The sequence below is a fragment of the Delphinapterus leucas genome, chromosome X (genome assembly GCF_059928025.1).
Source record: "Delphinapterus leucas isolate spDelLeu-1000000601 "Yukka" chromosome X, BTC_Dleu_Yukka2, whole genome shotgun sequence".
In the NCBI taxonomy this organism is placed as follows: domain Eukaryota; kingdom Metazoa; phylum Chordata; class Mammalia; order Artiodactyla; family Monodontidae; genus Delphinapterus; species Delphinapterus leucas.
This window is the reverse complement of record NC_143150.1, coordinates 113,211,480-113,226,120: the sequence shown is the minus strand read 5'-3', so window position 1 is coordinate 113,226,120 and position 14,641 is coordinate 113,211,480. Positions and strand designations below refer to the sequence as shown.

Genomic DNA, 14,641 nt, shown 5'->3' with positions numbered 1-14,641 from the left:
ATCAGCAAACACTTTGGGTTCCATAACAATATTTTTGTTGGTCCACAGAGCTCCTCTAAGGAATACCAACATCAGAAATGAATACAAACACTGAAAAACTGATTGATGGATAGGCCATTGATATTGACACTTTACAACACTATTAAATGAATAGTAAATACAGAAATAGCATGAAATTGTTTATAATATTCATAGCACATTATATTAGCTGATAGTGATGTTTTTTACACTTCATGATATTCAGTCAAGGCATTTTAGAAAAGGAATCAGGTAATTTTCTGCTTAAAAGAATGATTGAACAGGAAAACATGGATTTAGGTATCAGATAGGCCTGGATTCTATTTATACTTCCATTACAGTGTAACCCTGAACAAGACAGGTAATCTCTTTAATCCTCAATTTCCTCTCTTTAAAATGGGTTTGACAATACTTACAGCCCACAGAGTGATTTTGCAAATTACATGGACTAAGATAGGGAAAGTGCCTAAGGCTAAACTTAGCACATAAAACACAGGAGAATATTCTTTTCCTCATTTTCTATCATTCCTGTGAGTTTTCAGCACAATCACTCCTAAAATTCAAGAGACTGTAGTTTAGAATTTGTTCTAACATTTTCCTTTAAATGTCCCCCCTCAATACAAACACACCACAAATGCATCAAATTATTGGGCACAATTTTAAATATGATCATATTGGATTTAATGGTCTACCAGTTTAAACTTATTTCCATTTTAAGTGACCTGGCTTAGAAAAAAATGATCAACTCCCTGATTATATTAGTTTAAAGAAACTCTTTAGCTCTAAAATTTCCCTAAAACCAATTTAGAAGTGATAGAGGCTGGAAAGGGGAGGAGTCACTAGGTTTTAATGGATCTGTCCCTGGTGCTGAAAGTGAATAAAGTACCTAAACTCTCCTCATTTAGATGCAGTGGAAGGAAAGCCAGCTTCACTTAATGAAAAACCTGAGTTGCACTTAGATTTCAAGAAAGTGGCATTACTCAGGAATTCCCAGAATGAGGAGCGGTCATCTTTGACCAAGCGCAAAACTTTAGGACCATCCCAAGGGAAGAGAGAAGGGGGCCTCTATCAGCCCAGCCCAGTGGTCAAAAGCCTATCAAAAACTGATACATAATATTTACATCTCATTAACGTGTAGGTATCTATAACATTAGATAACAAAGAAGCTCAAAACAGCAAGGTGCTAGCTCAAGGCTAAAGGTATTCTAAGGCTGGAAACCAACCAGATATCATCTATGCCTTTTTTGTTGCCTCTCCTCTAACCCTTAACTCTGGTTCCTATTTTAATTCTCAGTATATTTATCCAACCCTATTAGACTAAAAATTTCTTGAGAGCAGGGAATCCCTCACTCAATTTCTCCTAGTTGTTGACCTCAGTAGAAACTTGCTCACCGAAATAATTCAAATAAAATTGTTCAATCAAGTTAAATTAATCAATGTTGTTTTGGCAGTCAGAGAAAGCTTATTAGATATATGAGCTAGGATTTTAAGAGAACCTTGAAGGACGGAAGGATTTTGAAAGATGGAGAAAGGGCAAGGCCACGTTTTCTGTTTCTGAGGAGAAAAAAAAGCAAGCAAAGATTTGGACCCGGCCATCTCAACCTACTGGTGGCATGGTGAGCCCAGACACCCAAACAGCGTCTTTCAAAATGTTTCTCCCTGAATCGATGCATGAAATACCCCTCTCTTAGCCCTGGAGTCCTATGTTTGTTTGTTCAAGAAAATTACTTTGCATGACTTTTTCCCCTATGTCACGATTGATCATTTTTCTACAAGACTCATGATGATATTGAGAGCCTACTGAGTTGGCAGAATATCCTGGAAGACTCAGATATCCAATCAGCACACTTTTCAGAGGGGATCATCTACACACAGCAGCGTGCCTCTTTATCTTAAGCAACCTATTAGGACTGGCCACACACATGTGTCCTCTCTTCAACTGCAAGTTTAAACTATCTTTAAAAGTCTCCCTTTGTGTAAACTTTCTGTGAATACAGTGTTGCTCTGCATAAAACGGTTTTTTGGTCAAAATAGGGCTGAGTCCCAGGAGATATTTTACGGAGGCATCCCCGCAAAAAACACTGATGTTTGCCAGGGGACCCTCCCCACTCTGAAAGGAAAATGCTTGGTACACTTTTTCCTTCCCTGCATCTGTTTCCATTCTCCAAGAAATCTTACCTAGATGGCATCTTTTAGGATGGCAGAAGCACCCACCACTTAGAAATCTATCAGGCTTATTGAGATCAGGATAGTATAAAGTGACGATAAACACACCATGCTACGTACTGCCCTAAACTGCAGCCACCCAACTTTCCTATGCATGACCCTGCTGTACATGAGATCATGTACAATGATTTCATGGTTGACATAGAGCAGTTTAGATTTAAGATATACGCATGAAAATAGTTTGTTGTTTCTGAGGCAGAAAATGGTGGTGTGATTATTGAAAGCTAATGTTTGACATACTTGCGAGACCAGAGAATACCCTTGTTTCTAACCTTTTCAAACCAAATAAGCTTTTCCTTTGGGTCCACACTCCTTCCACACCATGATCGATCCCTCTGGCATCTCTGAGCAATACTGAGCCAAGAGACTGACTCCAAATGTAACAGATGATAGAAATCCCCTGCCCCCAAGCAGGAATACTTCATTTATTTGACCAAGAAATGTAATCCCTGTGAAGGAATGCCCTTGTCCCTTCCAATTGAACAATAATCAGAAAGACATTGGTTAGGTAGGAGCTGTCCACTTAAAATGTAGTGATGGATATTTGACCCTAAGAAAATAGAGATGCAGTCAGACATTCACCTACAGGCTGTTCATCTCACTGCTATTTACAAAAGTAAAAATTTTAAAAACCTAAATGTCCAGCAATATGGTACAAGTTGAAGTTTCAGCCATATGATAGAATTCTACGCAGCCATTAAAATGTCTTATAGCAATATTAATTGACTATGAGAAAATGCTCACAATCTATTCAATGGGAAAAATGTTTATCAAAGAGAATGTTTATTATAACCCTCTATTTTAGAAAAAGGCAGTGTGTAAACATTGTATATGCACTGCCAAAGCCCTCCTGCCAAAGACCACCAGGAACGTGCCAATAATCGAACACGTTGGCTTTATTTTTCATTGCAGCCACGGAGAACACGCACCATGGAGAGCTGAGGGGCGTCTCAATAAGAAGGTGTTAGAGAAGACTTCTCATAGGATTTGGGCTCGTGTTAATGATTTGGGTAAGGTTTAAAGCAGTGGGGCTTGCTCTGGTTTGGATGCTCTCGGGAAGCAGGCATAGTTTTATAATTGTGTCTTACTAAATCTTCACCTGGAGGGAGAGAAGACTAGAGCAAGGCTAAAGCTGTCATTTGCTTTTCAACACACCACAACAGTCACTCATATTAGCCAGGGTAGGAACATGTTTGGTCATTTTTGTGGTTTGGACAAGGTTCCTGTTTTGTCTGTGTTCAGACATGATTATGGAGTGTCCCTAATTTTGTCTGGATCCATCACAGTTACAGAGTGACCTTATCTGCCATTAGTGTTTTGGGAATGGTTTTTGCTCAACAGGAGAACACCAAAGCTTAGTTGTGAGCAGGTCCTAGCAACCCCAAGTCCCAGCAGATTATACCAGGCCAGCTTCTGCATGGCAGGGGCTGACTTTCTTTTTCACACACGCACACACACACACACACACACACACACACACATATTCAGTCAGAGAAAACTAGAATTGTAACAAATATCATTTACTGTTTGTGATATTCCAGGCACCATTTTAAGTGCCCTACATTTTTAACCCATTTAACCTTCACGGCAACTCTATGTAGTAAGTACAATCAATATTCCCATTTTCCAGAAGAGAAAAGTATGGCATAAAGAGGTTAAGTTACTTACCCAACAAAAGTAGTAGAGCAAGGATTTAACTTAGTGGCCATGGACCAATAGCCTTAACCTCTACATTATGTTGTCTATGTGTACAATAAATTATTAATAGAGGTTACCTTTGAAAGGTGATGAAAGTACAGGAATACAGGTGTCTTTCTCTTTTTCTTGTTCTTATTTTCTAAATTTTCTACAAGTAATATGTATTAATTTTTAACCAGAAAAAGGAATAATTTACAAATGTACTTATGGAAGCTCTGTACCCAAGCCAAGGTCATCGTCCTAATGCAAACCCAAGTCTTTGGTGGCGGCAATGCTCCCCTGAATGTCTGAATCAAAAGAGAAGACAAATCAAATCGGGAGGAGGCAACGCCCTCCCTGAGCGCGCGCGCTCTTTCTCTTAACTCCAACTCAATTTAGACAATTTCCGCATTAAAAAGTGGCAGGAAGACCCACTCTCAGGCCGGTCCGTGTGTCTGAATTAAAGCCGGTAGGGTATGTTCCCCCCAGTATACCGAAGAACAATTAGGAACCGAGTTGGGAGGACTAGAAGCAAATGTCTCGGTCTCCAAGGTAAGGCCCTTTCCTCGTGGGAGAAAACACCCCCAACCGGCCCGGTGAGCACCGCTGCGTTTGTCCCGCTCTAGGACTCAGCCCAGGCACTGAGAGCGGGGATGCCAGCTCTTCAGACCGCGTGAAGGCTTATAGTAAAAGGCCGAAAATTCTAGGGACGGGAGGGAACCATTTGGAGGGACAAAGACTTCAGAATGCAAAGAGCTTTGCCGAAATGTTAAAGGCTCCCCAGCAGACCTGTCGGCTGGTTTCCCTTCTCTTACTTCTGGCGCTGCGCTGGCACCAGAGCAACAGGCAACATCTTTGTTTGCTCCCCGCGCAGAGACCGACTTTAGGCCTCCTGAGACGTGCCCACCCACCAGCTGCCGCCGGCTCGGCCGCAGAGAACGGTGCTCGCAGTAATTCCCACTGCCACCGTACCCCCCTCCCTCCGCCGGCCCTTTCCTTCTTTCCGAGTGCCCCGGCCGAGAGCCAGGCGAGGCATCCACCCTGCCATTTAGCACCTCGGCTGCGCAGTGGTGGGTGGTTTCCCAAAGCGTGTGCCCTCGCAGCCGCTCGCGCTCGAGTCGCCGCTAGCAGGGGCACAAGTCAATGAGGCTTTTCCCTCCGCGATCATCGTGAATCAGCAAAGCGCTGCAGAGCAGCCGCGTCTCCGCGAGCAGAAATTAAGATGACGGGGGAAGGGCACAAGTGGAGTGTTGCAGGGGAATTTCGAGCCCCTCCCGGGAACGGCAGTTCTGAGGGGGTGGGGGGGAGCGCTGTCGGCTGGAAGCTGCTGGTGAACCAGAGGGAGCCTTTGGAAACAGAGAGCGGTGTGGGGAACAGCGAGGTGGAGCTGAGAAAGTGGACGAGAGTACGGCTGGGCAGAAGGACCTAGGGAGCGCAGGCAGAGCTGAGCGGGTGCGCCTCCGGGGTGGGCAGCGCAGCAGTTGCAGGTGTTGCTGAGGGAATATAGGACGGAGGGTCTGGTGTGGGGAAAGGGAGAAGAGGAACCAAGAAAGGAGGATTTCCTGGCCCACGACTTCCTGTTTCTGACGTGCAAGTTCCCAAGTTCAGTTTGAGAAGTGGAGGGCCGCTTGGCATTGGGGAATCTGGGCTGGGAACGTTAGGGAAATACCCCCCCTAGTCGCGGTCTCCCATCCATCTCCCTCTCCCTCTCCCTCTCCTCCTCCTCTCTTCCTCTCCCTATCCCGTCTTCCTTCAGCTTTGATTAATATGCATGCCCATGCTCAGTAGGGCGGGCCACACTCCAGGGACCGCGCCTCCAGTCACCGCCGCCTCTCACTTGACCCTTGGCACTAAAAAGCTAAGCAGGAGCGACCGGAGGCGTGGGGTGGGAAGGCCGAGCGCTCAAAGCGCGAAGCCTGGGGACCCCTCTCCGCGCCCCGGTCCCCACCCCCCTGGCCGGACCTAGCGCCCCAGCGGCCCAGACTCCGAGATCCCGCTTCGGTCTGCGTTGCAACGGATGGACCCCGGGGATTGGAGCGCACAACGAACCGCGCTAAATTGTACCTGTGCGTGGCCGTTCCCGCCGCCGCCGCAGGTCTATCCCGGGCCCGAAGCCGGCGCCCGCCTTCTCGGGGAATTCTTTGGAGGGGGTGTGCGAGGGGAGCCACAGTGGCTGCCTTCTAGCTCACGGCTGGCGCGCACAAGCACACGCCCAACTTTGCCGAGCCGTCGGCGCCCCCCGGGTTCCCCCGCGCCCCCTGCGGCTCGGCACTCTCGGAGACCACATCTCTCCAGGTCTGAGATAAGGTGTCCCCCGCTCCTACACTCGCCCATTTGAGGAGGAGAGGGCGGGGTGGAGGAGAGAAGGAGAGTAACGCTACAGACTCACTAACCAGCTGTTCACAAACACTCTATGCCCGCAGGGGCGCCCGCTCCAGCCCCGCCGCACCAGGTCCCCCAGACCCGCCAGTGACGACAGAGAGAGGAGGAGGAGGAGGAGGAGGAGGAGGAGGAGGAGGAGGAAGAGGAGGAGGAGGCGGCGGCGGCGGCGGCGGCAGTGCGGAGAGGCGGGAGTCCGGTAGCAACAGAGCCCTGGCGACCGGCGGCTCCACCGACTGACCATCATTATCAGCACTTTTATTACCGGGGGACGGTGTGGGGAGGTTGAGGGGCGCGCAGCAGAACTGTCCAACCCACTCTGGAGTGCCCCTAATTGAGAGCGAGAAGAATCTCCAGAGGCGCCTTTGGAGCGGACGTGCCCCAGACGCACAACCGGACTCTGTGGTCCCGCGGAAGCTGCAATGTTGGGGATATTTTAAATGGCTCTTACTTGAGAGGAGGCGTGATTTCCACGTTCGAGCGTCTTCGCTCCCCACCCCCTCTCCGCACCAGCCAGTGCGCGCCACCACCTGAGCCTGGCGAGAGAGCCTGGGCGCACGCAGTCTTCAGCCTCTTCCTTTCCGCCTCTGGGGGGATTCGGCTCTGAGCGGGTCCGCCCGACGCCCCCCGGGAAAACTCTTTACTTTTTGTTTGGAAAATCGGGGCCATTTCTTTATTCATCTCTGGGTCTCCCCGGAGGAGGACAGGGGAGGGGAGGGCGTGCGCGGCGGGCCGGGCCGGGGGAGGGGAGTGCGGGGAGGGGAGGGACTGGGTGTAGCCTGGAATTCTCCGTCCTCGTGCTCCTAGGCTGGCGCGCAGAAGCTCCCCGCGATAGCGCCGCCGCCACTCCCCGCGCCACCCCGTCGTTGGCCTCGGGGGTCGGGTGAGTGGGGTCATGACGCGCCGCGGGGGCTGCCCCGGGCACCTCCGGCGCTGAGCCGGGACGCTGCCCCGCCGCTCCGAGCCCCTCTGGCGGGGAGTCGGCGGGGGGTGGGGAGGGCGCACGGGGTAGGGCGGGGTGGGGGCGGCGCGGAGGCCGCCAAGCTGGGGGGCTCTCAGGGCCGGCGCGGCCGCGGGCAGGAGGGCGTGTCTCCGGCCCGAGGGGACCCTCCCGAAGCGCGGCGCGGGACTCCCCGATGGTGGTGCCGCGGCTCCGGGAGAGCACCGGGTCTCGCCTCCGCCGCCGCCGCCGCCGTCGCCGCCGCCGCGGGCGCCACCACCGCCGCCGCCGCCGCCGCCGCCGCCCGAGCCCGCGCCGAGCGTGCGCCTCGCCCTCCTCCCGCGCCCGCTCTGCTCTAGGATGCTGCGGCAGGTTCTGCACAGGGGCTTGAGGACGTGTTTCTCCCGGCTCGGCCACTTCATTGCCAGTCACCCTGTCTTCTTCGCCTCGGCGCCGGTGCTCATCTCCATCCTGCTCGGCGCCAGCTTCAGCCGCTACCAGGTCGAGGAGAGCGTGGAGCACCTGCTGGCGCCCCAGCACAGCCTCGCCAAGATCGAGCGCAACCTCGTCAACAGCCTCTTCCCGGTCAACCGCTCCAAGCACCGGCTCTACTCGGACCTGCAGACCCCTGGGCGCTACGGCCGGGTCATCGTCACCTCCTTCCAGAAAGCCAACATGCTGGACCAGCATCACACCGACCTGATCTTAAAGGTGAGAGGGGGGCGGGCACGGGCAGCCTCTGCAGGCGCCGCTGCCGCGGTTGGGCTGGCTGAGCGCGGGGGTCCGGGCTGAGAGCGCCTCCTCTCCCATCCCAGGCGACTGCCGCAGGGGCTCTGCTGCACCGCGCGCCCCTCGAAGGCCGCCCGGAGCCTCCCAGTCTCCCGGGCGGGGAGCGTCCGGGTCCGGGCCCGGCCCTGCCCTGGCCGCCGTCGCCGCCACGCCGGCAGCCGCTGCAACAGTTGGGGCGGCGGCGGCTACGGTGCTGTGGTCGGTGCGCTTGTTTTGGTTGCAGTGGTCTTGGGGGCGGGGAGGCTTTGGGGTAACTGGGCCAGAAGGAACCGAACTAGAGAAGACATTCTAGAAAGTCCTGCTACTTGAAAACAAAATACCATCTTGGGGGGATTCAGAGACCCCTCTCCCGTGTCCTCATTTCTTCTCCCTTCCTCTGACCCCGGAGTGTTTTGGAAAAGGCTGCTCGGAGGGGCTGTGAGCGGGATGGTAAAGAAAATGCCTCCCATCCACCAGAAAGAAGTGTGGTCCTGGAGAGAGGACAGGGGCTGCCCTGCTGCCCTCTTCCGCGGGCGAGGTAGCCATCTCTGACTTCTAGGGTGAGAGAGAACGTTTGTAATTCGCAGTTGTTTCATCTTTCACAGTAGCTCCTCTCCTTTGAAATGCAAAAAGTTCTTTGGGAAATGAGGGATTCGACTGATGCACTTTCATTTGGGTGTGTTTGGGCGTGAGGGTGAGGGGCAGAGCCAGAAGGGTGAGGACAGAAGCCAGGCTGTGTGGCCCTGAGAAGAGCACAGGAAACCGAGCAGCTGGTTACAGGGTGACACTCAAAGAAACAGGGTGTGCTGTCAGCCTGAGGTGGGAATTTGATGTAAAAAGTGAGGTTAATGGTGATAACTTTCAGGAAGTTCCTAAGAAAAGCAGAGGAGTGAGGACTAGAGTTGGAAAAGTGGAGACCTTGGGAGAGAAAAGCAGAAATAGGTGAGAATGTTCCATCCAAGCCCTGGTGGGGATTCTGGGTCTTGTTTACTTAAGATACTCCTCTCGGGAGGGCAGACAGGAGCCAGTCCCAGCTGGAGCCCTGGGGCGGAGGGATGGAAGGTGCTGGTTTTGTGTGGGTCCCTGGTCCAGATCCAGGATTGGAGGCTGGTTAGATTTCTAGTCTACTTATCCCACCGGGAGTCAGCCAGTGAACCTGGGGGACTCTTTCCTTCTCTTTTACTCTACAGGTAACCCCCTAGAGACAAGCGAATTTTCCCCCCTGTATTTGTTGACATGTTATCAATCAGCAATTAGTAATGAGGGGAATCTGACTAGAGACTCAGTGGAATTAGGACCTTCCCACATTGGGTGGCTCGTGGTATTTTTAATGGCACACACATCATCACACATACTCACCACAGAACCTTAGTAACATTAATCCCGAGTTGTTTCTTTCTTCATGATTATGCTTCCAACATCGAAGTGGGTTTTTATTCCCCCGATACTTTAGTTACCGTATTTTGACACACAGATAAATACTGCTCCAAATGCTTTCCCAAGAAAACATGTAGTAGTTTCATCATAGGCTTAAGGAAACTATAATTTAGCCAGTCCTGACATTTAGAAAGCTGCCCCATCTTTTGACAGATGATCTACTAAGTGATGTTTCTCTTTTTTTGTTTTTTGTTTTTTGAGGTGATGTTTCCACTGGCTGGTTTTTTGGGGGTTCTTTTCCCTGCTAACCGTCACGCCACTCTGACGGGCAGTCACCAGTTCTGTTCACTCTCAAGGTTAATGAGACATCAACAGGCACATCAGATGTCTTTTCAACTGGACTGTTTCTCTCCTATTTGATTTTGATCTGTTCAGGACAGAAAACCGTATTAGAAGAGAAAGTTGGGACTGGCGAGCCAGGGAGGCTGGCTTTGCCTTCATATCTAAAGGGCAACTTTAAAGGACGGCGATCTTGTGAGTGAATTGTTTTAAGAAATGGGATGTTTTTTCGTGTTCTAGGTTTCTGGGGAAGATCAAAACCAAGTGGCATAGTGGTCAGAACTCACTTGTAGCTGATGGGTCTCTGGTGAAAATGAATTCACAGAGCTTATGAAAACCCAGACTCATGAAACTGAGGGAACTGCCTTCAATTTTATATATCCATCTTTTTCTTCTTATATCCAACGCCTATATTTGGTAGGTATGGAGCTGGGGGACAGAAAAATGGACCCTCGGTAGCCATGGTACTGTAAAGTGTGGGAACAAGCACTTACTTTTTTCCTCTTTTTTTCTATTAGAGACATGAAAGATTTGTCCTTTACACAAGATGTTAGGAGTGAAAGAGTCACTGTTTCTGCCCTTACTGGTGTTATTCTGATACTTTGTTGTTGGCATCAAGGGTAGCACTGACAGTTAACATTGTACACAACACCAGCCAGCCCCTGCCTGTTTTATAACAGCGCACTGGAAGTAAAGTGGACAAAGCATAACCAGGGTTTGAGGCTTTCTCGTGCCCCACGACAAAAGTGAAGGAAGTTAACTTGCAGGGCTGTGTCACTCACTCCTGGTGCCCTGGGGTTGTACCTACTCAATGAAGGCGATCCTTCTTGCAATATTAGTCCAGCTACTTTCTGATCAAAAATAGACTGGGAAGGGATGATGACAAAAGATGAAAATCCAGGTTGTTTTTTTCAAAAACATAATTGAGAGTATCACAGAAAAAAATAATCCACCTTTGACAACCCCAGCTGATCTGCTTTGGAGGAGCTTTCTCAAATTCATGCAAGCGACATGACTGCCATACTCTGACCTCTGCAGCGTTAGAATCTGACCACAAACTATGAGACAGGTGACTCTCCCTAGCAATGGTTTCCTCTGAAGCCTACAGGGCAAAGATGTAATTTTGGGTGAAAGTAGGTGGGACCTGATGGTACTGGCAAAGGATCAACCATTAATTTCTGAACCCCTTTAAATACATGTTGATCTTCAAAAGTCTTCATTTCACTAGAATATTAAATTTAACTCATTACTATATTTTAACAAAAATCCATGATGTTCATCTCAGAGCGAATTTCAGAGTAGTGCCTCCTGAGCTTTTATGGATATGTTTCTTCCTGATCACCTAAAGTGAAGTGTAAGCAGGTCTTAGTTGATAACTGATCTGGCTGTGACCGAGTCAATACTTGATTTGTTCCATCTGTGTAAAGAACCAATTTAGCCCATTCCTTATAATAATGATATCACCTTTATAACAGCTTATAAGTTATAAGCACATAGTATGTTTAAATACATCAAACACCTAAGGGTAGGCAGGAGAAATGGTGTGATTCCATTTTACCGATGAGAAAACTGCGCCTTAGAAATTAACCGAATTATCTATGGAAAAAAAGACAAGGACAGAGCCAGGACTGTGACCCAGGGCTTTGACTCCCCGCCCAGTGCTCTTTTCACTATCATTTACTGCCTCCCATATGATAAACTACTTGAATGATTTTAAATGTACATTTTTGGTATCCAAATGAGGTATATTCAACCAAAGTCTCATCCCCACCGTATACCGTTGTTCTAACAGTGGCAGTTGGATCATAAGGACATTCTCTCGACTGATGCTGCCTAATGTCAATGGAAATCCACTTACACAAACTCTACATGCCCAAAGTAAAGCATAAGATACTTGTAATTAGCAATATACAAAGACAGAAGGATAGACTATTTTACCGGAAAAAAACCTCTGGATGATTGAATGCAGCGATTTCCTGTCTCAGTGCTGTTCACTGGCCAGGTCCAGGTGAATTCAACTCCAGTGCCTCACTCACACAGTCCCTGGCACATAGTAGGCCTTCAGTAAATATCTGTCCAAGGGACGTGCCCTAGTTTGCTCAGACATTTACGTGATGGGCAAAGAAAATTCCACAGAAACTACTCTGAAATGTATTTTCAAAATGACATTTTTATGTGTACAACTTTATAGGCAGATTCTAAGGCTTCTCTTTATCCAAGATACCGTTCTCCCTTTCTCTTTTTCCAAGATCACCTCTGTAGTCATATCAAAACACTTTTCAGTTTTGCAATTGCATAGGGGCGTCTCCTTTGCATAACGTCCTCTTTTTCGGGGGGACCTCATAGGCTGTTTTATTCCAAACCAAGGGAAGGACACATACTCACTATGCAGACATTCTTCCTTTTACTGGGGGATCTCATTTTGTTCAAATATTCAGTTTCTACTTTATTTAAACTTTTCATGTTTAATTATATTAAGGAGAATTTAGTTGCAAAATGAGATTGATAGAATTTAACTTGGAATTATTTAATTCAAGCTTTCCACGAAGGGCAGCACAACAGCTAGCTCCGGGTCACAAAGACCTGATAGTTGGATCAAGATCCCATTTTTCCCAAATACCGTCTCAGCACTTTCAGTCATTATGGGAATCGCCATTACGTCCTTCTCTGCAGTCTAAGGATCGGCAAATTCCAGCCTATTTTTGAGCGTAGGAGTTTTTACAGTTTTTAAAGATTGTAACAAAACAAAACAAAAACAAGGAAGAATATGAGACAGAGATGGTCTGAGACTCTCAAAGCCTAAAATATTTACTCTTTGGTCCTTTACATAAAGAAGTTCCTATATTATATTCCAAAACCCCCTTACCGGAGCAATTTCAGGAAGTTTATGCTGTTAAGTAATCTCTAAGGCAGTGGTTCTCAATCAGGGGCGACTGTGCCCTGCAGGGGACATTCAGCAATGGTTGGAGACATTTTAGCTCATCACAACCAGGGGTGAGTTGCTACTGGCATCTAGTGGGTGGAGGTCATGGATGCTCTTAAACATCCTCTGTGTGCAGGACAGCCCCATCCAGCAAAGAATTATCTGGGCCCAAATACTGCCTGAAAGGGTTCATGTGTGTATTTCCTTTTGTTCTGCTAGGATTTTTTCATCTGCATTGATTATGTAAAATGAAAAAATGCCAAAGAGAAGTTCACATCCAAAAATCTTATAGAAGTTTGACTGGGGACAAATACTACAACCTGTGAGGAGATGCTCGCTTGGGCAATTGGCCAAAGACCAGATTTTCCAATGTAACCTTCCCCAAGATGCACTTATCTTGCTCTCCCAGAGCTCTGTCCTTTATGGTCTAAATCCCAATGTAGAGGAACCCAGGAAACTGAATACGGTCTAACTGCTTGAATGATAAAGCTGCTGAATTGCTGCTGGCCTTGGGACTTGTCAGAGTGCCCACTGCTGGCAGGCCTGACCCTCAGTCTGTAGCAGCCACCCACCAGGCCGGGCTTCTCCTGACAGTATGTAAGACCCCACTGTGAACAGTGACCTGCCGAGGAGACAGGAGGCCGTGCTCTGTTGCCTAGTCCAGCTGCTTTGCCTTTCTGAACATAAAATGACAAACGAAGAGCTTGCATCCAAAGGACAGGGGATCAAAGACCCTTGGGTTTGGAAGGCACCTTAAAGGTCATCTCCGCAGACACCGGAATGTGCTCTTCGCATCTCAGGGTGCTTTGTCTGGTGACAGGTGCTATGATGCCTTGGGCAGTCCTGTCACTTCGATGAGTTATCCAGGTGGCATGTACTCTTAGAAAAGATTGAGGCCAGGCCTGAAAGGGCAGCATTCGTGCATCTGCTGGACCAGCCAGTTGCCTTTTGCACTTTATTTTTACACTAGGAGCAAAGTAAGGAGAGGGTGAGATCTCGTTTCATTCTCCTTGCATTTCATGGGAGGTGCATCCGAATAATCCAAGTTCAATATCATTCTAGGGTTGTCTGACTTCTAAGCACATGTCATTTGTGTGACTAGTATCCTCCAATGCCCACTCTGTTTGTCTCATTTAGATTTGGGGAGCAATCTTTGACTTTCCCATGTAGATAAGCATTGGGAAAAAACTTTGGGTAAACTTCTAATTTAAACTGAAATTTAAATATAAAGCTGTAGTGTGAGAGGAAGCCCACCTTTTTAATGACTCAGAGTATCTTGACAGATGCCGTATTAGAGTTAGAGATGGATGATTTTTTTTTTTTTTTTAACGAACACAAAGACTGAACCTCTCAGGATTCACCAGACTTACAAACCTCATCCAACAGCTGAGCATTTAACCGGTGACTTCTTGTAATAACTAAGAGAAGGAGAAGTAAGCTAAAAGAAGTTACCTGTTTCCTACCTGAGAGGTTGCAGCATCCCTTGGCGCAGGAGCTAGGGGATCTGATCAGCTCTGACTTTGTGGTATATGCCATCTGGTACCTGACTTTGGGGCTCAGTATGAGCCCCAAGTGATACCTGAGATAGGCTTGAAGCAGACCTTTGAAGTCACCTGCTTGGTAGCACATCACAGCAAGCAGGCCTGTCTGCCGCACTGCCTGTACTGCTGCCGCATGCCCGGAAGGCCACAGAACTTCCGAGGTATTCTGCCAGACTGATTTAATGACCAGCAGGGGAGGTGAGTAATCTCTAACCTTTAAAAGACAAAAACAAAAAGGAAAATCAACACCAGTTGTTATTTCATGTGGGAAGCCCTGAATAATATGTCGCGCCTTCAACTTCCGAAGTCATATTTTGAACGAAAGAAGGCAGTGAGGGGACAGGGAAGTTATATTTATCTTCTTGCTCTCCAGGAAATCCTCTTGAGAATATTGTTTCTGGTGTTTTGAAAGACCCCCATTGTTAGGTCTTCTACTTTAGGTTTCACTTGTGG

At 48.3% G+C, this 14,641-nt stretch overlaps 2 protein-coding genes across 2 annotated transcripts in view; one reads left to right on the top strand and one right to left on the bottom strand.

The window, feature by feature from the left end:
- The first annotated feature begins 7,527 nt into the window (after positions 1 to 7,527).
- Positions 7,528 to 14,641, top strand: part of PTCHD1 (patched domain containing 1) — a 54,924-nt gene continuing 47,810 nt past the window's right edge. Inside the window, exon 1 of the mRNA XM_022560442.3 lies at positions 7,528 to 7,951. Within this exon, the coding sequence (XP_022416150.2) occupies positions 7,601 to 7,951 (351 nt within the window). The 5' untranslated portion in view covers positions 7,528 to 7,600. The remainder of the gene's footprint in view (positions 7,952 to 14,641) is intronic.
- The window catches only part of LOC111167506 (uncharacterized), a 247,214-nt gene continuing 240,296 nt past the window's right edge, over positions 7,724 to 14,641 (bottom strand). The window contains exon 8 of the mRNA XM_089904681.1: positions 7,724 to 14,402. The gene's annotated coding sequence lies outside the window, so the exon portion shown is untranslated. The remainder of the gene's footprint in view (positions 14,403 to 14,641) is intronic.